General features: G+C 35.1%; 1 protein-coding gene across 2 annotated transcripts; it reads right to left on the minus strand.

The window, feature by feature from the left end:
- Positions 1-11,124: 11,124 nt before the first annotated feature.
- On the minus strand, positions 11,125-13,798 carry LOC145037630 (1-aminocyclopropane-1-carboxylate oxidase homolog 1-like). 2 transcript variants are annotated; one of them, XM_078986330.1, is made up of 4 exons: positions 13,617-13,798; positions 12,785-13,435; positions 11,692-12,013; positions 11,125-11,571 (listed from the first exon to the last, which is right to left on the minus strand). In XM_078986330.1, exons 2-4 carry the CDS (start codon positions 13,411-13,413, stop codon positions 11,320-11,322), a joined length of 1,203 nt encoding a protein of 400 aa, XP_078842456.1. In that variant the 5' UTR covers positions 13,414-13,435; positions 13,617-13,798; the 3' UTR covers positions 11,125-11,319. The 2 variants fall into 2 exon arrangements, with proteins under 2 accessions (XP_078842456.1, XP_078842455.1); XM_078986329.1 differs by having other exon boundaries at positions 12,785-13,440; positions 13,617-13,797.
- Between the last annotated feature and the right edge of the window lie 11,824 nt (positions 13,799-25,622).

Raw genomic sequence — 25,622 nt, forward strand, 5'->3', positions numbered from 1 at the left:
AAACCTTCTTCTTCTTTGGATTTTAGAGTCACAATTATCACTCCTCTAATGGATTACAAACACCAACTAGCAAGAAGATGATTTGAGAGAGGTAAGGAAGAGGGAAATTGGCTCTAGGGTTACTCCAATAACAAAGGTGTCGATTTCCACAACCCCAAGGGTCTATTTATACTGTGAGCTGCTAGGGTTTCACCCTAAAACACTAATTGGATGACTTACCCTCAAAGCAATCCAATATCCCTCCTAGATAAGCCTTGGATGAGTTCTAGGTGATCCACATCCCTAAAATCGTCTAACCCATATCCATAAGGATTCTTAGCTCAAAATACAACTATCACACATTTGACAGTTTATACCCCTTTCTTCAATTAATCTCTTTAAGTCACCAAATTAATTCCTAGTTAACTTATGACTTATATTAATCAAATTAATATTATTATTCCTTTAACATATTATTCTCATAATACATTAATAATAATATCTCTTATCTCTATATAAATCACCCTGTTAAGTTGCTATGGTGAACGTAACCCAAAAGGACCATGCACAATCGGGTCAAGTACTTACCAAATATAGTTACAGCCTTAGACACTAATCCAACATTTTTGACCAGAATTGGATTAAGATCATTTTCATAAATTGTTTTGTATCATAACATCTGTTTTTTCTGATATGGTAGTGACTAGCCTCATCTAATCAAAAGATAAATTGTCAAATTCTAAGATAATTACTATTTTATATGATAAACTAATTATTTATATTATTTGATTTGAAATTATCTTGCATATTAATTGAATTAGGTCAAATTGGTAAAAGCTAAAATTATATGATTATTTTATTAGTTAAAATTTGAACTAAATGGCTTTGAAGAGTTACAAAACTTGGCATAACGTTTTGGAATTCAATTGGTCTTGAAGAATTACAATACTTGCCATCACGTTTTGGAATCCAAAAGATTTTGAAGAGTTTCAAAACTTGCCCACTTTGGATTTTAAAATTTAATTAAAAGCTTTAATTTTGAAATATTAAATTCTAAAACCCTAGTAATTTGTCACACCCCCGAACAGTCATACGAATGACGAAAACGTTCGTATGACGGTTCGGGGGTATGACAGATTGGTATCAGAGCTATTTTTTAAAGTGAATTAGTATACCGAACCTTAAAAGGTGTACAACTATAAACACTAAGGGGCTGAAGTGCTCTAAACTAAAAGTATACTTTTAAAATATAAGTATTTTACAAAAAGTATACAAGTATACCTACATACTAGTATCATAAGTAGAACAAAACAAAATTATTTGGATGTTGGACACTGCGGTTATACCTGGGAAGTTATGTAATCATATCTAGGGTCAATATAGCCTAATCAACAATATTTATTAGAGACATGACCAACATGTTCTTGGGAGTGACGGTGGTGTTGCAGCAAGCCTAAAATTTACCAAATATATACAACAAGGTATTAATAGAACAAAACAGACAACTTAAAATACTATAGGAATATTTTAGCCAGAGCCAACTACATTGTAGAAGATTTGTTCCAAGTGTTGCTACTCATTCTTTCTTAGCGATAGTTTACTTGTATCAGTAACTTTTCCTTGTTTATCGTTTAGTAGAACACTTTATCTATCAGATGGAGATATATCTTGTTTCATATCTATTGATTCAAAAGTCTTAGGGGCTTACCAACATCTTCTTCCTGATATAGAACAAGATGCCTCCAAAGAAAAGACCCAACAGTAAGAACAACAATCCTCTAACAGATCCAGCTCCACCACCTCCTTAGTTCGATCCTGCTATTAACTAGGCAGCAGTCATGGTTGTTGTGGCTGCCACAATGTCACAGATAAATTCTGGCGGCTCTAGAGGGTCGGGAAATGGTGCTCAACCCCACAACCTCGATGGAAACCAGGGACACCAGAAGGAGTGTTCTTATAAAGAACTTATGAACGCAAAATCTAAATCCTTCGACGGTAATGGAGGTGTTATTTCCCTAACTTGGGTGGATTGATAAGATCAAATTGATCTTCGAGATCTACGTGTGTTTCGAAGAAAAAAAATGTGAAGTTCGCAGCTTGCAACTTCACCGACAAAGCACTGACCTGGTGGAATAGTTGGGTCAAATCCCTAACCCTTCCAGTGGCAAACGCCATGGGTTGGGAAAGTTTGAAGGAACTTATGCTCGCAGAGTACTGTCCAAGCAACGAAATGCAGAAATTGGAGCACGAGCTTTGGAACCTGAAGATGAAAGGTTCTGACATTGCTGCATACACAGCTAGATTATGTGATCTGCCTCTCCTCTGTCGGGGAATGGTCACCCTAGAAAGTAAGAAAATTGAGAGGTACATACGGGGATTGACACACTCAACACAAGGGAATGTTTTGGCTGCTAGGCCAACCACTTTTGACAGCGCTAAGTGCCTGGCGCAGAGTCTCATAGATCACAGAGTTGATCTTGATGAAGTGACAGCCGCGCTTGAACCAGCAAAGGTGAGTGGTGGGAAAAGAAAGTTCGAGAAGCAGCGAAAGGGTCAGCCTTCGCAAGAGCCTTCAAAGAAATAGGAAACGGTGGCAGTCCACGCCACTACTACTCCTGCTGATGTTTCGACAACTCAAGCACCTACCAGCGGATATACTGGTACCCTACCTCGGTGCAACAAGTGCAATTATTATCATAATCCTGGCCCATGACGTGAAATGCTCTGTAACAACTGTGGCAAGAAGGGACATACCCACTCGTTTTTGCAAAACACCATTCCAACCAACCAATCAGGCCTCTGGAGCAGGCATGGGTCAAGCCTGTTATAGTTGTGGAGAAGTCGGACACTATAAGAGAAACTGCCCCAAGGCAGCAATAAATGGCAGCACGGGGAGAGTGCTAGCGATGGGTGAGGAGGAGGCAGTCGTAGAGCCCATAATCGTTACGGGTACGATCCTCCTCGACAACTCTTATGCATGCATTCTTTTCGATTTTCGTGCGGAGACAAGTTTTGTTAGTCATGCATTCATGCATCTCCTCAAACATAAACCTCAACCCTTAATCGAAACATTTACTGTTGAGATGGCTTATGGAGAAAAAGAGAACACTGACAATATATTCATCGGCTGTACCCTTACCCTAAACAATCATTCCTTTCCAATCAATCTTATGTTGGTTTCCATAAAGAGCTTCGATGTCATCATCGGCATGGATTGGTTGATCCCTAATCATGCTGATATCCTTTGTTACGAAAAAGCTATCCATCTCAATCTTCCTTCTAGTGAAACCCTCATGATTTTTGGCGTTAAACTCAGCTCGAACCTCCGTATCATTTCGCGTATTAAAGCCCAAAATTTTTTGTGAAAGGAGTGTCATGCATTCCTAGCCCATGTGGTTAATGAGAAACAGGAATTTATAGACCTCGAAAGCATCCCCGAAGTCTGCAACTTTCCTGATGTCTTTCCCGAAGAGCTTTCGGGAATTCCTCCAGAGCGCCAAGTCGAGTTTCGCATCGACATAATCCCCGGAGATACACCCGTAGCTAAATCCGTATACTGCCTAACGCCAGTAGAAATGCAAGATTTATCTAGCCAGCTTAATGAGCTCCTCAACAAAGGATTCATCAGACCGAGTTCCTCACCCTAGGGAGCCCCGATTTTATTTGTGAAAAAGAATGATGGATCTCTTCGGATGTGTATCGACTATCGCGAACTGAAAAAACTCACTGTAAAAAACTGTTACCCTATTCCTCGAATCGACGACCTTTTCGACCAACTTCAAGGAGCCAACTCCTTCTCCAAAATAGACCTAAGATTAGGGTACCATCAGCTGCGATTCCACGAGAGTGATGTTCCTAAGACAGCATTTTGGACTCGATATGGTCACTACGCGTTCGTAGTAATGCCCTTTGGCCTAACCAACACACTGGTGGTATTGATGGACCTAAGGAATCGGGTGTACCGTTCTTTCCTGGACAAATTCGTAATTGTGTTCATCGATGATATACTTGTCTATTCTAGAAGCGAGGAAGATCACAAACATCACTTCAGATTGGTGTTGTAAACTCTAAGGTCAGAGAAGCTATAAACAAAATTCTCCAAGTGCGAATTCTGGGTTCGAAAAGCAACCTTCCTAGGTCACATGGTAAGTGAGGAGGGCATACACATGGACCCTTCTAAAATCAAAGCGATAGAGAACTGGTCACCACAGAAGATGCCCACAGAAATCCGTCAATTCTTGGGTCTCGCTGGCTATTATCGCAGGTTTATCCAAAATTTCTCCAGAATTGCCAAACCCTTAACCACTCTGACTCAGAAAGGTGTACCCTTTTATTGGAGTGAAAAGCAAGACACTGTGTTCCAAACATTGAAGTAGGCCCTATGCAGCACACATATCCTATCTCTGCCCGAAGGGATAGAGGACTTCATTGTTTACTGTGATGCATCCAGTCAGGGCCTAGGTTGTGTGCTCATGCAGCGGCGAATGGTTATTGCATATGCCTCAAGACAGCTGAAAGCACACAAAGTCAATTATACAACTCACGATATGGAGTTGGGAGCAGTGGTCTTCGCATTGAAAATATGGAGACATTATCTCTACGGAACCAAGTGCACTATCTTCACTAACCATAAAATTATTCAACATATTTTCGAACAGAAGGAGCTGAACATGAGACAACGGCGATGCGTAGAGTTACTCAACGATTACGAGAGCAAAATATGCTACCCACCTGGTAAGGCCAATGTGGTGGCAGATGCCCTTAGCCGGAAGGAGTACTCATGTCATAGGGTGAAGGCACTGACGATGACCATCCATTCCCACCTATCCGCACAGATCAAAGAGGCTCAGCTGGAAGCCCTAAAACCAGAGAACGTGGCGGATGAAGCCTTGAAAGGAATGGAGAAATACGCTACCATCCCGGTAAGCCCAATGTGGTGGCAGATGCCCTTAACCAGATCTGGACCCCAATGTTCGGTGGTTATATAGAGGTTGTCATGAACGAAGCTCACAGAACTAAATACTCCGTTCACTCAGGTTCGGACAAGATGTTACTTGATCTTAAGAAGCTGTATTTGTGGCCAAACATGAAAGCGGAGATCGCTACCTTCGTTGGCAAGTGCTTGACTTGCACCAAGGTGAAGGTTGAATACCAGAAGCCCTCAGGTCTGCTCCAGCAGATGAAAAGACCTAAGTGGAAGTGGGAGAGGATTTCCATAGATTTCATCACTAAATTACCCAAAATCTCCGAGTGGGTACGATACCATCTGGGTAATAGTCGACCGATTGACAAAATCCGCTCACCTCCTATCGATAAAGGTAACTTTCAAAATGGAAATATCTACTCGGATCTATATCCAAGATATAGTCCGTGTGTACGGTGTGCCTATTTCCATTATCTTCAATCGAGATATCAGGTTCACTTCGAGGTTTTGGCAATCACTGCAGAAAGCTCTTGGAACTAAGCTAGACATGAGTACAACTTACCATCCTCAGAAAGATGGAGAGAGTGAGTGAACCATTTAGAATTTGGAAGACATTTTGAGGGCATGCGTCATAGACTTTGGTAAGTCATGAGACACCCATTTTCCCTTGGTTGAGTTCTCTTACAACAACAGTTATCATACCAGCATCAAGGCTGCACCTTTTGAAGCCCTTGATGGCCGCAAGTGCAGATCCCCTTTCTGCTGGGCTAAGGTGGGTGACACGCAGTTAACCAAGGGGCAAGTCCCTGACAGCATTCTCACAGGCCCAGAGATTATCCGTGATACCACATAAAATATCATACAAATCATAGAATGACAAAAAGCTTCAAGAGACAGACAAAAGAGCTACGCCGATAAACAATGAAAACCCTTTGAGTTCCATGTTGGAGACCGTGTTCTATTGCAGGTCTCACCCTGGAAAGGCGTGATACGCTTTGGAAAGCGTTAAATCCGAGATACATAGGACCGTTCAAGATCCTTGCTAGGATTGGTCCTGCAGCGTACAAACTTCATTTACCTCAAGAACTTAGCAACATCCATCCCGTCTTCAACGTCACGAATCATAAAAAGTGTTTATCCAATGAGACCCTTATGATCCCTCTCGAAGAGATTGAAATCAATGAGAACCTAAACTTCATAGAAGAACCAGTCGAAATCATGGACCGAGAGATCAAACGAACAAAACAAAGTCGCATCCTGATAGTGAAGGTTCGATGGAATGCCAAGCGGGGACCTGAATTCACTTGGGTGCACGAAGATCAGATGAAATAGAAATATTTGTATCTCTTTCCAAGTCCATTATTTGTATTCTATGTTCGAATTTCGGGTTGAAATTCCCTCTAACGGGGGGATGATGTGACAACTCGAAATTCCTCCCGTTATTTTTAATCAATCTTCGTTAATAAAATTTGAACTTTATTGATTTTCCCGTTAAACTTATTGGGTTAGAAAATAAACTAATGTTATAGTTATAATTATATAAGAGTCGGAAAACCAAAAATCGCACGAAAAACCCGCATTTTTCTCAAAAAACAACATGTCTACGGCCAGGACGAGTATACGCCGTAAACTCGTGTACAGCAGTAAACCTGTTTGCGGTCGGTGCCAGGTGGACCCCACCACCGACCATGCCCTCAAGCCTATAAATATAGGACCACCACCCTCATTTGAACCTTCTTGGATGAAAATACTCTCTTTCTCTCTCTAACTCTCTTGACCGTAAACACCTAAAGCCCCTCATTTTATCTGAAAAACACCAGAAATCGTCATTTGGGGTCGTTTGGAAGCATCTGGGACACGTTTTTTCGAAATCAAGCACCCTTGTTCTTGAGTTTACGGTCGTAATCCCTTCAAAACTTCAAAGGCCGTAAACCCTTCAAAAGACAGTTAATGGCCGTAAACCCAGTTCTCGGCTGTAAACCCTGTTCACGGCCACGGACCCAGTTCACGGCCGTAAATCCCCAATTTACAGCTATAAACAGCTCTTAAGTGGTGAAAAGCATGTTCCCTCGATTTAACCAAGTCCCGGTAACATTCGTTAACCGAAAACAAGAGTTATCTAACACTTTATCTAACGAAATCGCTAATTTAGATACAAACATGTATTAATTGATATTAGGATTCCGTTAAGTGCCACGTGCATCGACTCGAGGATCTTCCACTTCAATCCTTTGCACCCAAAAAATTGTGAGTTCATACCTCTACGCTTTTACGATTTTTAAACTTATTCGCGGGGGGGGGGGGGGGGGGGGGGGGGAATACAAGCCAAACACAAAAGTTTTCAACAAGTCAAACTTATGCAATTATACAAATCAACGGTTTTTCATAAAGTATTTAGATACTTAATCCCCTTTGTATTACGCGGAACATAAGGGACATTTTCTAAACTTAATTGCATAGTTTTCCGAACATTTCATGAACATAACATTACCGTCAAACTATAATGGGTATAGTTTGGTGATTTCATTACCAGTTTTACACATACAAACTACATACACGGTTTAATATCATTCTTCAATAGTTTTATTTTAATTAATAAGACTACCTACATACTATACTGGAGGGTATTCCAAGAATACAACATTTTGTTTTATTTTAAGTAATAAAACTACTTTACATACCGGTGGTAGCCAGGGTTTTCAAACTGATCATACTTTACATACAGTTACAAACAAACATGATAGAAAATATTGGATTTTCTGAAAAAGCAATCAAACATTCAGTGACTAGTTTTCAAAGCGAAACATGCTTTACATATAAGTGAAATAAAACATTTATACAAATTCAGTGACTAGTTTTCAAAACAAAAACATGCTTATGAACTTACAAGCTTTATGCTGATATGATTTCAAAACCGCTAGTATTCTCAGGACAATAGTAGACAGGTACACTAGCCAGCTTTTGGGGAAGACGGAGCATTTTGGAGTCTCGTATTTTACTTTTGTCATATACTAATGTATACAAATTATGTTTTGCAAATAGATGTAAATATTCATATGCAATGTAATGGTTGTGTTTACTTTGGTTACTATAATTCAATTGTTGTGATACTACATATGACGTCATCCACCTCCGAACGTTTCCGCCGTTTGTATGACGGTTCGGGGGTGTGACATAATTTGAAAAGGTTCAAAAATGCACTTCTTGGTTTTGTAACTTAAAATTTAATTAAGTAGCCTTAATTTTGAAATCTTAGATTTAGAACCTTGATATTTTGAATAGTTAAAATTACAACCTTATGGTTTTATTAAATTAATTAAGTGGTTAATTAAAAGACAAAATTAATAAATCCATAATGATATGGTTTAAGTTTAATTAAATTAAAAGTCGAATTTATTAATAGATTAAACCACTTACTATTTTGAATGTGTAAAATACACCCTTATACTAAATAAAATTAAAAGTCTAATATATTATATATGTATAAGTTAGAAGTTAGTCTTACCGTTAGTAGATCTCATTCACGAAAATGGTCTATAATGGGTGTTTAAGGAAGCAGCCTATACAATTACCACCATTGGGTATACACTCTTACCCACCGCACCCTTGACTAGTGGAGGGTCATTAGCCGAATGGGTAAGATAGGACACAAACATCCATTATAAGTATAATAAAATACCAAGTAACTAAGTGTTTTATAAATTCCTAATCTTAGCTACTTAGGAGAAAAGGTTAATTTGGTGCTAGTCCATGAAATTGCACATTGTACCTTGTTGGTCGTTAGTGGAGCATGTGTGGTTAATCGGTACACTAATATGGGATTGATGAAGGATGGAAATGGGTAGCTCGTAGTTTGTTATAGATCAATGGAGCGTGTATGGTAAACCGACACATTGATTAGGTGATAAATGACTTTAAGAGTACCAAGTTAATTTGCATGGTTATTCACACCCTGTTTGTGATCATCGGTATCTCAGTCACAAACTTAAAGGGCATAATCGAGATTAAACATGCCATTGAAAAGTTTAATGAATCTCAAAAGATCTAGGAGTTTCATATAAAAACCTAATTCATTTAAAAATCATTTTCATGGTGGAATAGGTAAATCGTCATTTACCTACCGACAAATAGTTTGTAATTGGAATACGCATCCCTCTTCCGAATTGTAAATTATTGTGTTGGGTCCTAGCCTTGATATTTCATTTGGGTGTTATATTAAGGACTAAATCAACTAACTTGAATTTCTCCCTTTTAGATGTATGGTTCTGACAACTATGGTCTTCCTTATCCTTTTGGAAAAGGCTTTCCATTCGAAAATGATATTCCACATGACGATCAAGGTGAAAGATCAATCTCGTCTTCGTGCTTTGGTGGAACTTCTCTTCCTCCACCTTCTCCAATTACTATCCCTGGCCTACGTGTTCTTCGACTTGAAAAGTTCAAGGTCACTCAAGCCCTATTGGCAAACAAACACCAAGATGGAAGGTCCGTATGTGCTCACATCTTAGAGTTGAAGTTGCATATTGACAGGCTGAGAATGTTTGGTGTCGTTTTCCTAAGGAAGTTAGCCAGTGACTTGGTTCTTCAGTCACTCCCTGAGTCATATAGTCAGTTTGTTATAGACTACTATATGACAAAACACGACGTGACACTTAATGATCTAACATATTTACTAATTGCTATTGAATTAACAATGATTTGGTGCACTGGTGAAGTGAATTTGACTGAAAGATCAATCTCCCAAACTTCCTTGGATATTAACAATGGCAACATTGGAAGTCCATAAAAGTATTATGTTCCTAATAGAAAAGGATTTGCCTAGGTCAAACCATTTAACCAAATGGTAAAGAGAAAGGTTGAATATGAGATAGTCTCATGTACCATTCCGAAAGATTCTGTTTGTTTCTATTGCCAAGAGAAGGGGCATTGGATGCGAAGCTACTATTTCTACCTAGAAGATCGTAAGGATGGTAAAATCAAACTGTATGACTCTACTTCAGGTAAATCCACTATCTAACTATATTAACTTCCTAATTATAGATTCGTAATACATGATATGATAAGATTGCATTTTGATATTTTGTAGAATCAAAGAAAAGAAAGGAAGATTAAAGGAAGAGTAAGCTATGTCTCGTTGCGAAGATATGAATTTCGATCGCATGGTTCGATGATCAGATTTTTGAGATGCTGCTTAGATTAGTTAGAAATATTTAGCAGCATAGTTTTCATTAGAATTTGCATTGTAAGGACAATTTTTCTGCATTTTATAAATAAAGGAAAATTTGATTTTATCTTATTTTATAATTCCTTGTAATGAAATTTGTGAAAAATTATTGTTTGTATGTTTCCATTAATAGCGATAGTTTGATTCATAGTTATATCGATTATGGTAGTGTCGTAATTTTTCTAACTAAGGAAAGATTCTCATCGCTCAAGTTTCAATTGGATAGAAACTTGAAATCACGTGACTTGTATTGTGTAATGAATAAGAATCTTCATCTTTGGGAAATTACGAATAATTCCTTATTTGCATATGAATGTAAGTCAAGTGAAAGATGAGAGGATCTAGTACACATTATTGTGCACTGGTCAGATCCACCACAAATAATGATAAAGGGTATTCGTCATGATTTACTAATGGCTCAGTAAATATGGTTATACTTACATGACTACGTGTAATTCTAATACCTTGAAAAGTTTCAATGTATAGCAGAACGAATATGAAGAATCAATTAGGTAAAAATATAGAAGTTTCTCCAGACTAAAAGGAAAGGGGAATACTTGAGTATCATGTTTTATGATCATCTTAATGATTATGAAACCATATCATGATTGATCCTCTAAGGACACCATAGTACATTTGTGTGGCTAAGAAGAGGAATCATGAAGTGTTGAAATGGTTAAATCAATTAAGGTGAGTCACACTTCGATCCAAAATCGAGTCTTAGAGTCATACTCCAAGATTGTGACTTGAGTGACATATGTTAAGCAGGTTTATAACACCTCATACAATGTGGAGTAGAAATGTTTCTTGTTCTTGCACATTTGTAATTGGTAGTTGTAATGTCTTAGATAAGACAAAGACAACTGAGACCAATTATATGAAGTGTCATTCTCTACAAGAATATACACTACTCTTGAATATTTGAATATTTGTTTGTCAAGAAATGTTTCTTGAATATTTGTTTATAATTGGTAGTTGTAATGTTTTGGATAAGACAAAGACCAACTGAAATATTCGATTGTGTAGTGAAGTACATACAATATAGCCACTAAAATTGTTCTTAACTTCGTATTAAAACATAATACTTTATTATAATGCAAATAAACAATTTTAAAGATAGATTAGGTGACCACGAGTAGAACAAGAAAAGGAGACCTTCATCTTGGAGCCAATTCAAAGTCATATAATTGAGCTAGATCTTGAAATGCGTAAGAGCAGAAATTTTAGTAAGTCCTTTCTGATGGTAGTGGCTCGAAAATTCTTTTTGTGTTGTTTCTCTATACTTGGCTGGATTATCTTCCGAAAGTAACTCCTTGATTGGTCCCAACACCTTTCCTGTATCAGTCAGGTAACTTATAAAGAACGATGCCATCGATATCCTTGGACCAACCTTGTTTGCCATCACTTTGTGTCGTGAACTTACAAAGTTGTCATTTGTAACTAGCTATAAAATTTCAAGGAATGCTATATATTAGTACACTGGACACTTAACGATTTAAGGACAATAAACTATATTGGAGAGGGAGAGAGAGAGAGAGAGAGAGAGAGAGAGAGAGAGAGATGCCTGTAAAAGATCTCCAGCATTCACTACAAAGGCTCCCGGTATAGTTGGAACATCGGTCCATTCGTTCTGATAAAAGACCTTAAGGCCACCGATATGATCTTGTTGAAGAATGGTGATGAAACCAGCATCGGCGTGTTCAAGGGTGCCAATCGTTAGCTCAGATTGTGGGCAAGGAGGATAGTAATGGTTGCCAATAGAAAGCCCTTCTGCACATCCCAGATCTAAAAGGTAATTTGAGTCCAACCCTAGAGCCTCCGACATCAATTCGAGAACAGCACGTCCGAGTTTCATTACATGGTTTGAATACTCCAACAAAATATCTCTGCAAGTGTACATATATCCCAATCAAACAAAAAATACATATCATGCCAAAATCCATGTGTGGATATGAATTTGAAATATGCTCAAAATGGATCCTTAAAAAATTTCAAGACTGATGGACTGTTTGGCTACATATGGTTTGGCCGTTTAAATAAAGCTTATACACTATTTGTTTACGGTTAATCATTACTTTTTATATACTTGTAGAGGTATTAAACATTGAAAATGTAGAAGAAACAAACGACAAGTTGAATATATGTCAATTATTATCGACTAAAATTTATAAAAAAAGAAATTACAAATACAAGATGTGAAGCGATCATATTCTTAAATGCTTGGACCGCTATCTCGGACTTTGTTAATTAATGCCATCGTTGTCAACAATAATGATTAATAGTTTAGTTGACAAAAATTAAGAATAAACCAAAGGTCACCTAGGGTTTTATTTATTAGGAATATAGTTGAAAAAATAATTATAATCAAAATTAGCCGTCCAGGCAATGGTAACCAATAATTTATCAAAGTACAAATATTGCTACATAACCCAAAATTTAACTCTTTTTTTTACGTTTTAAATTATTTTCATAAAAGTTAGTATAATGTTTTTTGCAATTAATGACTACTTTCAAAGGATTTTGAAGAAATAACATACCCAAAAAATGTGGTTGAGATCAGAAAAACTCGACTTTACAGGTCTTTTATAAAAGCGTTACTTTGATCCATTGAATGATGAAACTTTTTTATTGAAATAAAATATATTAAAAGTCAAAACCTGCATTGAGGAGGCAACTCGTTTGGCTGAGGAGGATTAGGATACATGGTGCACAAGAAAGTGTCTCGCCAGTTTGTCACCGGAGCAGAATACAAGTCGAAATTGCTGTTGTACACCACCCTCGTTTTCCCACTGCTGTCTCTTGTATACCACTGCTTCTTCACCTCATTATCCTGTTCAAAAAACCCTAAAACTCCTTTTTTCATCTCCTCCATTACGCTAATCGGAACTCCATGATTCACCATTTGAAAGAAACCCCAACTCCCCAATGCCTCCTTGATTTCCTTCACCACCTCCTTTCGCCGGATCTGATCTTCCTTGATTCCTTCAAGGTTGATGACCGGAAGACTGTGCTCCGGTGGCGACTTTTGGTCGGAGTTTGGGTTTTCAGGTGAAGGTAGACGGAAGATCCGAGGCACCTCAGTTATGCCAGCATCGACAAGTCCTTTGACACCGGATTTGGTTTCATCAAATGCGATAAGCTCAGCTTTCCTGTCGTAGTCAAGTGTGCATACAGACAGATTATCATCGATAGCGACCGCCTTTTCTTTCAAGGTATCAACAGCATCGGTCTTTTCTGTCAAGTTATCGACAACGTCGGTCTTTCCTGTCAATTTATTGGCAACCATTTTTCCTGTGTTCTTTTGAAGGCTACACTGCGTCAATAAATACCAGAAGATGTGAACCGATTAATGATAGAGATACCATGCAGAGTATATATGTAACAATTAAGAACAAATATTTCAACGTTAAGTGTGAATGCAAATGTGAAAATGAAATTAGTAATTAAGTGCTAAGAGATCATTCAAGTTGTGGGAATGAGATATCTTACACGAAGGGTCAGGTGTGGGAGGTGAAATACGAAGGTGAAGGCAGCGATTGAGACTAGAGGAAGTGACGAAGTGAGATTTTTGAAGAGTGAGATTGATATTGAGGAGAGGTAAGCATTTTTTATAGTTGCGGGTGATTTTTCCCAAGTGCAAAAACAAGAAATCTCAATGATTTTTTTCTCTCAACATGGCTTAAGCGTTGATAGTTTTTTTGATATAAAACAAGTTAGGTGGTGCATAAGAATGCGGAGCCAGCCATGGTTTATCTTGGATGCATTTAACTCAATTAACTTAAATGGATTGTCACGTATATAATTCATTCATTATATAATTTTGTATATTACATTCTACACTCCATTAAATTCAATATAATTTGATGGATTGTCAAATCATTTATGTAAGTGTGAAAGGAGAGAAAATGTAGAGTTCAACAGGGATTCAACTCTCCATTCCATTGAGTGCCATGTTATTCGACCACAATAAGAATTTTAAGTTTAATGAGATTATACTCCTCATTAAACTACCATTGAAGATAGCCTTATAGTATCTAAAAACAAATTCTTTTAATTTGTTTTATTTTATTTATTATTATTATTCTTTTTGAACAGCATAATTTCATTAATTAACCAACAAAAACAAGACTAGCTTGAAACATGCATCGCTTCAATTTCTTCAAGAAAATCATAAAAATAGTTATGTCTTGATATGATTTTTTTATATAAATAATATATATCTGGTAACAAACCGAGTTTTCTTTAGAACAAAGAAGATAAATTTAACTAAAACACAACCTCTAGCAATCGGCAAAAACAGGTAGGTGCACAAAAGTGCAAGAAGAAACAAGAACTACATATATAACTGAAAAACAACCTCAACTAGTCCTAGAATAAATGATCGATAAACAATAGGAGCATGGATGAAAACGACTCAAGTAGCGCTATAAAAGGAACAAAGAAGCTTGGTGTATGACTAACCTAACCACCAAAATTAGACAAAACTGTAAGATTGACGCTTGTGGTATTCAAAAAACCGTAGATAAAGTTTAAAAAGTTTCCAACTCACATGGGAAGAAGGTCTAAAATTAAGAATATTCTATGGTTTTGATCCCTTGACATTTTTACCATTTTTAATTTCCTTTCATCATTTTTTTTTGTTAATGGTGTGTTAATTTAAAAATAAAAGAAAAAGAAAAAAGGGCCCACCCCACCTCAATGATCTCTCTCTCTCTCTCTCTCTCTCTCTCTCTCTCTCTCTCTCTCTCTCTCTCTCTCTCTCTCTCTCTCTCTCTCTCTCTCTCCTCCCCAAATTGCAAAAAAAATAAATAAATAAAAAAACAAAAAAAAAGCTATAATCGATCAAATTCAAAAAAAAAACATTTGATCTGAAAATGAGTTTTATTCATCACATTGCCCAAAACCACGTTCTTCCCCATAAAAGTGTATGCCATCAGATATTGTTGATGAATAGCTTGTAGTTACCTCATCCTCCACATCTTCCCATGTACTAACATTCCAAACTGAAGAATGTAAGATCACATGTTCCATTTCAGATATTTTGATGAACAAATGTAATGGTTTCAAGGTTTCAAGGTCAGAACAATATGAGGGATTTCAAGGCACGACTTTTGGGTTTTTAAGGTTTGTTTTCAGGGGTTTCAAGGTCTAATTTAAGAGAAAATTGTAAGCCTAGAATCGAGATGATGCACATATATATAATGAACACAAATATCTTTTAATCGAATTGGGTTTCGAAGAAGACAATGATGATTCGCACTAATGAACATATGAAGAATAATACACACACACACACACACACACACACACATATATATATATATATATATATATATATATATATATATAATGAAGAACATCGATGAACATATCGATTTTTGATATCTGATTTGAAATGATAAACTGAAAATGGAGACCGTGTGTTGGTTTCCTCCGATGATTATAAGAATTCAAATTTGTAATGTTTCAAAACTTCATTGAAATAATCTGGATGATTAATCGAGACCGATAATGTTGTAATGTCATGGGAAGTAGATGCTCTCTTTGATGAATATGAAGAATACAAAGATATGTGATGGTTTTTGGGTTGAGAGAGATCATCAGTAATGTGTATGTGTGTGTGAGATATATATATATATATATATATATATATATATATATATATATATATATATAAAGAGTTTGTGGTGGGGTGGGGTAGGGTAGGGGTAGGGTTTAAATTGTTTTTAATATTAATAAAATAAGAAAGAAATGTAAAAAGGAAAATAAAAGAGCATAATAGTATTTTTAAGTGTTTCAGGGACTAAAACTATGAAAATTATTAATTTATACCTTTCATGCAAGTTAAAAACTTTTTACACCATATCCATAGTTTTCTACAAACCATAGGGACCAATTTTGTAGTTTAGTCACCAAAATTATAACAAGAGTACAAATCTATAAACTTGATTTATGACTCATTTAGGCTTCGATCTTTATGGCTAAATCCTTGATTTAATGAAACTTTATCAAAGTAGTGGACAACAGGAGACCTAAAAAAATTGCATGGAACTGTTACCAAATAGCCTATACTTTAAATGTATTGCAAACACACTACAAGAAAAGGAGGCATTAGCAGGGACAAAAATCGCCACTAAAGGTGGATTTGTCATCGGTAAAATCAATAGTGGCGACACGTCGCCACTAAAAAGTAGCCGGTACTGCCCTGTTACTATTGCTCAAAATGTCACCCCTAAAGATATTTATCGCTGGTAATACCCTTCGTCATCGCTAATAACCTTGTAGTCGGTAATACCCTTTGTCGCCGATAATAGTGTCACCAGTAATAATATTTTCAAATTTAAAAAAAAAAATCAACACCTTTCAGGTGCAAAAAAACCGATACATGACGACATTAAATGCAGAAAAAATTACATAATAACATCCAAATAGGTACCAAATAGTGTTATAATTTCATCAAATACCAAAATAAACAACAAAATTATTATAATTCCTACAAGTACCAAAGTGTCACAAGTCTAACATACAAAAAACAAAATAATTATCTAACGAACCATCATCTGTGTTCCCTTTGTTTCCTCCTGATTGAAAAACCACATAAAGTTCCTCCCTAAACGTCAAGTCGTTAACATTACACAAAGGTTTTCCAACTAGATAATAAATAACAACATATATAAACTTATAAGTTAAACTATCAAACATAAAGAAAAACTACCAACGCACATTGCTATTTCTTACACTTACATATAAGAAATTCCAAAAGTATATTTTTATTTCTTGTACTCGGGACATAAACACAATTACCAAATCAGCATGCATTTATTGATGCCAAAGTACATTGGAATATTTAAACTAAGGACAAAAAACCAAAGTACATTGATATTTCTTGTACTAAAAGCATAAACACAATTACCAAATCAATATGCATTTATTGATCATTATATAGATATATGAGACTTTCAAATTAAATAGCCTTGTTACACTCGAATCATGGTAAGTTTCCCCTTTCTACCCTTACCTTTATAATCTTCGCAACTTTGGCCCTTACATGGGGCATACCTGGATGATACTCTAGGCATCAGGGGCATTCACTACAAGAAAAAGGGGTATCAGAGACAGATATTCAGTCTTTGATGGTTAATAATCAGTCTCTAATGAGTATCGGGGACTGATTTTGCTAGTCCTAAGCTAGTCCTAGAAACCTAGTTCTAGATAGTGTTTTGTTTTTAATATCTAGGACTGAAAATCATTCCTTAATATGTAAAGTATCAAAGACAGATAATCAGTCTGTGATAGTATCAAATTCAGTCTTAAATGTGTTTTCTTTAAGTCCACGATTTCATATAAGATTAGTACCTGATAATAACTCTTGGGGACTAAAAATCAGTCTTAAATACTATATCATTCAGTCTTCAATACGCTTTATTAAAATCCTTACTCAAGTCATATCAGTCCCGGATAGTATCTATTTAAGACTAAATATCAGTCTTAAGTATTATCATCTTCTGTCTCTAACCTGGTTTTTATTGACTAAATATCAGTCTCATATACACTTTCATTCAGTCCCTAACCCAATTTTTTAGTTACTGAATGTCAATTTCAGATACATTTTCATTCAGCACCTAACCAGATTTTTCAGTAACTGAATGTCAGTCTTAGATAGAATTTCATTTAGTCCTAACCTGGATTTTTAATGAATGAATATCAGTCTCAGATACAATACCATTTGCTCCCTAACCCGATTTTCCAGTGACTGAATATTAATCTCAAATATAATGCCATTCAGTCCCCAACCTGCTATAGTTTCTAACCAAAGTTTAGAATTAAGCTAACATTTATAGTGACTAATATAAACAATGCGCTTGTTAATACACCAAATGAACTAGTACTAGATAAATAAACTATAATTTAGACATCATATCCAAATTTAAAACAACAAACAACAATGTCTAAGAAACTAGTAAATAACTAAACCATACGTGAAAGAAGTTCCAAATTTTAATGAACGGTCATGAATGTGACGCTTGCTATGATAGATTTGTTATGTCATTGTATGCATGGGATTCATCTTCATTGGGTGGATATAATATGTTTTGAGAATCCGGGAACTTCGAGATAATAAATTGGAACATTTTTTCACATTTTTCCTCACTTTGTTTGACTTTCTCTTCGTTTATTCGAACCTCCTCCTCAAGTGCAACAATCTTACTTTTCATATCTTCTTCGTCTTTTGAGGCTGATTGAGATGTTTCTGCGCTTGGTAAGAGATTTATATAGTTTTTCCTCATAACAGGTCCACTTGAAGCCTCCCATCCAGATAATAATGTTTTATGTTTGGGACAAATAGTTTTAATGACTTTTTTCTCTATGCCGTATTCCATTTCTTGAGTAATGCTTGTTCCCGCCAAAACTGATTTGGCGCATTCTTCCTCCTTGAGTTGGAGAATATTTTCCTAATACAACATAAAAACATATTATAATAGCTTATAACACTAATATGAATATATTACAACTAAAAATCAATATTATTCAAGAAATCATTCTTACGTATTGAATGTGTGACACATCATTTATCTGTTCCTTTATAGGATGAAAATCCAACTTATGATATAAAGCGATTGGGTTGGGGGGGGGGGGGGGGGGGGCATCTCAGTCTCTTTATTTGTCTGCAATAATAAAGATTAATATAAGTAAATGTAACGCCGTTAAAAACATATAAGTAAATGTAAAAATTAATTTTTCATGAATATATTAATTCAAATATGAATTAATTCGATAGTTTACCATTGCAAATTTGTGATTTGCTATGGATCGTGAGCCTCCTCTACTTGGAATAACAAGTTTTCCCCGATTATGTTTCATTTGTTCAGCATATTGCTACAAAATTTGAATCGTACGTGGTTAATAATATATAAATAAGAGTGAATTACATAAAAGGTGTGTGTGTGCAAGATTGAGAGAATTTTGTTGCAGGTGTATGTTTTTGTGTAGTTGATAGCGCATGTTTTATAATACTACAATACATAGAATAAGAATTCTAAGATGAAATTATAAGGTTTATAGAATTTAATAATTAACTTCGCTTAATCCGATTCCCAATAATTGCACAAATAACCCCAATCTTCTTCGCTACGACAATCTGGCTTCATTTTAGATCTTGCTAATTGTGGATCTGTCATTCCTCCATTTTTCTTCCAATAATCTTTGAAAATATTTCGTGTGCGTTTTCATTGCCTCTGCATTTGTTCATCTACATAGTCCATCTGAACTTTATCTTCGTGCGGTAATTCAAAATTTTCCTACATTTAATACATAAATTAAAGTTGAACATTTTTAATAAAATTTTAGTAATAATTAATTATATTTATGAAGTTTAAATTTTGACAAAAAATGAATAGATTGAGGAAAATGATATATAACTTACACGTAATCTGTTAATCATTTCTTCTTTATTTTCTTCTGCTACTTTCTCCCATGTATGGAATATTATTTGACAAAAGCTCTGCATCACAATTCCAATCTCCGTTGCAAAAGATATTGTTGAATCCCCAATGAATTTATTTGTATAGGTATCTCTTGTCAATGTAATTCGAGCATCAGGTTGATTTTCCAAAATATGTGAAGCCTTTTTATTAATATTAGGGCCTCGCCTCCACCTTTGTGGTTGATCTACACGACAAAAATTATACATCATCTTATGCATAATTTGTAATATCATAAATAAAAGAATAAATTATCTACTATTTACTTGGAACCACTTCTTCTATGGCTAATGAAGCCCGTTGAGTATTTTCTCTAGAACCACTCCCTCCTGTTGTTGTAGTCACATAAGCGTGTAAATGGACAAGCATAAGTGTAGTTAAAAAACATGGATGGTCTACTAAACATGTATTACAAATACACAAAACATTGTTTGAGTGGTCAAACTAAGGGTGCACTAAAATATAAATGTTGTATAAAAAATAAAATAAAAGGATTTCGGGGAGTTAATTCGCTTAATTCAGAGATTGTCACAAGAAAGAAATAAACACATAAATCACAGCAGGCCAGATACATAAAAACAAGATACAAAGGCAGAATAGGTGAAGAACAAAATAGGGAAAAAAATTTCTAGGAAAATTTTCTTGTACTCCAAGCTTTTTTGAGAAAAACATGAATAAAACTTAATTAAAACATCATAGATACATATCCTATTCATACTAAACCAAAAAAATCCTAATCTAACACAAAAACTAAAAATAGGATGTTTTTTCCTAAAATACCCCTGGGTCAAACCTATCCTATATTTTGATTATTCCAATAGATGCAAAAGAAGACATAGCAATGGCTTTTATAAAATAAAAAAGAAAATGATATTGTAATCTTCTTCACAAAATTGTGTTAAGCATGGGTGTATATGCATGGTTTGATGATATTTACCTGTAGTGCCTGATTTGGGAAAAGAATTTGTATTTTGGCAAACTACTGGTTCAGTTGTGTTAGAGATAGTTCCTTCAGCAACATGCAACATTGATGTTGATTGAGGGTTTTTTCTCAGACCACTTCCTCCTGCAGAAATTAGAAAGTAATTTGCCGAACCCGAATAACCAGAAAATAGAATTACCCAACCGAATAACACCCATACATTGTGTAAGTTGTTTATAAGGTTCTAAAAGGTAGATTGTCAAAAATTTCAGATTTAAAGTTAAAAAAAAAATCAGGTCAAAAAAACAGAAATCCGAAATCCATTACATTTAAAATTTTCTTTAACTCATTTTTTAGTAAACAGTAAAAACATATAATGTTTACCTGTTGCATCAACGGATGCCATAACACATTTATGTCAACAAAGCATACACAATTTTGGATCGAGTTCACCTTCACTTCCTTCACCTGATGATGTGACTGAAATTTGTCGAGGTTCTTTCCTTACACGCTTAGTACCTCCGAGATTAACAATCGTCATCATCACTAGAATTATCCACATTTTATCTGCAAAGGACATGATTTATATACAAGTTAGTCATGAGTACAATTACTTATAATCATCGTCTAAAAGTTTTAAATATTAACAAATTAAAAACACACGAATGAAGTAGAAATATAGTACAATTATCCATAATCATAGTAAATAAATTTTAAAAATGTAAAAAATTACAAAACATAGCAACAAAGTAGAAAAAGAGTACAATTATTCATATTCATCGTCTGACTCATCAAATAGGGCTACATTTGTTTCATTGCTATCATCTAAACCTTCTAAATCTTCAGGTAATTCCTCATTAATTTCTTTGGGGATAGTATCATAATCAATAAAATCATCTAAATCGTCTTCAAAAGCTTGAACATCAACAATTTCCACAAACTCTTCTTCACCATCTTCTATATGAAACTCGAAATTTTCACAATCTGATGCTTGAAAGGGGGTTGTGTCCGACGATGTTCCTACATGTTCAAACATATTTTGTACATCCTCATTATCTGGAAGATCCCATATAATCCTATGTGTTCTTTTTTCTATGATTTTCCGGCCCGAGTAACGCGTGGGATCGTTTATATAGAAAACTTGTTTTGCTTGATTCGCCAACACAAAAGGATCTTCGTCATAAGCTGTTTTGGTTGTATCTATAGATATGAAATGAGTTTCAAACATCATGTGCTTCCTTTTATGGTCGGTATCAAACCAAATGCATTTAAATAAAATAACTCGGTATCCTTTTATGAGTGAAAATTCAAGGACTTCATCAACATATCCATAATAATCTTCATCAACACCATTGTGAATTCCTACAGTTGTGACTCCGCATTTTTGAGTCCTCCTATGATCATCTTGTGACTTAACCAGAAATTTAACTCCATTCACTATGTATCCACTATGTGATATAACTCGATTATTTGGATCACGAGATAGTGCATATAACTCTTCGTTGATTGCCAATGAATTTTACTCATACATTGTTCCTATCTGTTCACCATTTCAAAAAAAGTATGGGTAGGTTCATTGTTCTGACATGAGAAAATGCTATAAATTATGTTATAGTAACATTACCCGTGATGAAAACCAAGATGGAAATGTAGATTGTTGTAATTCACCCAAATATGGGGATCCTTAATGTTGTTTTTTCAAGAAATTCAAGTGCTCACTGTCAAGTGTGACTAAGATTTAAATACCTTGAGATACAAAAAAGTCAATTCACTATGAAAGAGAAAATGTACTTACTTTAGGTACGATTCAACTTGTGAACAACTAGTTAAGATAAACCAATGTGCTTTCTTTATTGAAATGTTTGAAAGCCTAACAGTTTCTCGCTTCCCAATTCCTCGACCATTTAATCTAAAAATATCTAATTTATAGTCTCGAACATCACTGGTAGTTTCATCGTCATATCTACCTTGCTTATCTAATCTCGAATCAACATCACGTAAATAGTGTGAACAAAATATCAAGGCTTCTTCAACAACATAACCTTTTGCAATAGAACCTTCAGGTCTTGCTTTGTTTCTAACACATTTCTTTAAATGGTCGAGATACCTTTCAATGGGATACATCCACCTTGGTTGTACAGGTCCTCCTAAAATAGCCTCTTCAGGTAGATGAACGCACAAGTGCATCATAACTGTAAAAAAATGAGGAAGGCAATATGCGTTCAAGCTTGAAAAGAATCTGAACTATCTCTTCTTGCAAAGTTTCCAAGTCCCTAACAAGTAATGTGGCTGATGTTAGAATCTTGAAAAATTGAGACAAATTTGTCAATGTATCATGTATACGCCCACGAATAACAATAGGGAGTATACGTAACATGAAAACATGATAATCATGTGATTTAAGTCCATATATCTTACTTTGCTCGAGAATAACATTTTTACCCAAGTTTGCGGCATATCCATCAGGAAAACGCACAGACTTAACTAGAGAGCAAAATTGTTTCCTCTCTAATGGAGTTAAGACATATAGAGCATGGGGTTTAATCCAATGATCATTTTTCTTCACCAAGTGAAGATTCTTGCGTATTTCATATCTTGAAGATCTCGGTGAGCTAGGTCAGTGTCTTTTGTCCTATTTTCTATGTTTAATAAAGTTCCCAAGAAGTTCTCACCCACATTTTTTATAACATGCACGACATCAATGTTATGACGCATTAACAACTTACACCAGTATGGTAGTTCAAAGAATATGATTTTTTTTTGTACCAATTTAACTCATGTTCGTTCCTTCTACGTTTTTGGCCAATGTGAGACTGTTTTTTTCCATGTAGAAAGTGAGGGACATTTTCTAATTGGCACAAGCAATCTTCTCCACTGATATGTTTGGGTGCAATCATAGACTCTTTTTTTCCTATTAAAATCTCATGCATTCCTCCAAGGATGATCAGAGGGAAGAAATCGCCTATGACCTATGTATTCTATTTTCTTTGGTATACGAATACTAGATGCATCTTCCATTGATTTGTTCATTATAGGCTTTTACTTCTATATATCTTATCACAACATATTATTTTGAAAAATTAACAATTTATACAAGTTTTAGGGCAACTGTATCTGATGGAACTATTGTTATAGTGTTAGGTGATGCATAAAATGGCTATATTGTAAATGTTATGAGGAAGGAAAATGAGGAGGTTGTGAGGTTGCCACCTAGAATCTCCATTAAATTGAAATCTCATCAGGTATAGATGCTTCTTTTTTTATTGATAATAACAATATGTAACTATTAATAGCAACATATTTAGATATTTTACTAATAATAGTGATATGTAACAAATAAAGTACAACACACATATTGTAAATATCAATTACATGGCTAATTTGGACATTTTAAATATGAAGAACTAAAGTAACCCTATACAAAATATCAATTTCTATACTATATACTATATGTAATCTATACATATCTATGTATAACATATATTCTTCAAGTTCAATATGTAATAAATTTATTTCATCTGTGCCTTACGGGCTCTCACATGCCACATTGGTTAATGTCTTTTCTTTGATAACATCTGCTCAGTGGACAGAATCTCATGACACAAAGTTCAATTTTCTTTTACCTAGTACACTAGCTCGCAAACCAATGACATACAGGATTTTGACATGATGTTATAGGATGAAGTTGGTTGTTTTGGTCTAGGTTATATAGTTAAGGAAAACCTCTTAATAACAATGTATAATGAAATCCTCTTATATCAATGTATTACAATATTTGGACATAATGTTATTGGATGAAATTGATTGTTTTGGAATATATTTGTTTTTATTATGTGTAAATGAGTATCGTAAATGCACATCATAAATATATATTGTAAATGCTCACTGAAGTTTATGACACGCAAATACGTGTCATCTTCATTTATGACATGGGCTTTAATGATACGTAATGTGTGTCACACCCCCGAACCAGACATGGGAAACGTCAGGGGGCTCGTGTGACTAACAATTGAAATATCATCACAATGAATATACATGAAACATAACACATTGATCACCAACATTACATATTACAACCACCATTGTTCACATCAAGTACATTGTTAAAGATTACATAAATTCCAAGTATTAATAGTACATTACATGCTGTTACACAAAATATATCCATACACACTTGAAAATCTTTCTGCTTAACAATTACCTGAAAATACAAGTTATTTTGAAAACGGTGAACATATATGATGTTGGTGAGTTCATAAGTATGTTTGATTGAAAATCTTTGTATCTTTTGTAAAACCCAGAAAATCGATATTTTCTGTGAAATGTATGAAAATGATGTGAAAATCAAGTATAAATGCATGTGTGAATTTCATAGCAGTAACATATATGATTACAGTTAAAATTTCTTTGTACTATAAGTAAGTTATAATTGAATAATGGTATTCTCCCAGAAAATCCGATATTTTCTGATTTATAATAATGTCGAGGTTCTTATATCATTAGTTAAGTTGTTTTGTATTGACACAATCGAAGGATTGATCTCCAAAATGTTGAATTGGTATTGGATCTCGATATGAACCGTTATAACCATGCATGATAATGACTAGGTTGCCTGTCTTGACGTTTTTTAAATGCCGATATTTGCTTAAGGTTTTGTTGCCCTAGACTGGCCTAGTCTAGCTGTAGCGAACAACTAAGGTGTGGGGGGTCACCCCGTATAGATCTATACACAAACTCCCGCTCTCCCTCTAGGAAACTCTGGTTATAACTATAGGCTACGATTGTACACTCAGAGGTGCCAATCGACAAGTGTCACTATCTTCTCAACCTTTCATATTTGTTATGTTTTTCACCATGATTAATGTTTACGTGAATGTTGTATGTTTTCAAATCCAAAGGTATGTATATAAGTATACGAAGTTAAATAATTATGTAAAGGTATAGCTACTAACATGTGAATTTCTGTCCAAGCCTAATTAGCATGTAAATGGACCACAAATGTCTAATAGCATGTAAGAGGGTAATTTAGGCCCAATAGGCATGTAAGTGGAACACTAATGCCCAACAAACATGTGATGCATAGCTCAGGCC

This window comes from Lactuca saligna, chromosome 3 (assembly GCF_052625555.1).
Source record: "Lactuca saligna cultivar CGN05327 chromosome 3, ASM5262555v1, whole genome shotgun sequence".
NCBI classification, from domain to species: Eukaryota; Viridiplantae; Streptophyta; class Magnoliopsida; order Asterales; family Asteraceae; genus Lactuca; species Lactuca saligna.

What these genes read in the sequence shown, in the direction of transcription:
- LOC145037630 (XM_078986330.1), bottom strand. Translation starts at nt 13,413, where the DNA reads ATGGTTGCCAATAAATTGACAGGAAAGACCGACGTTGTCGATAACTTG. An exon ending in GAGTTGCCTCCTCAATGCAG is followed by an intron (nt 12,014 to 12,784) that starts GTTTTGACTTTT and finishes GTACACTTGCAG; the next exon opens with AGATATTTTGTTGGAGTATT. An exon ending in ATGCTGGAGATCTTTTACAG is followed by an intron (nt 11,572 to 11,691) that starts GCATCTCTCTCT and finishes GAAATTTTATAG; the next exon opens with CTAGTTACAAATGACAACTT.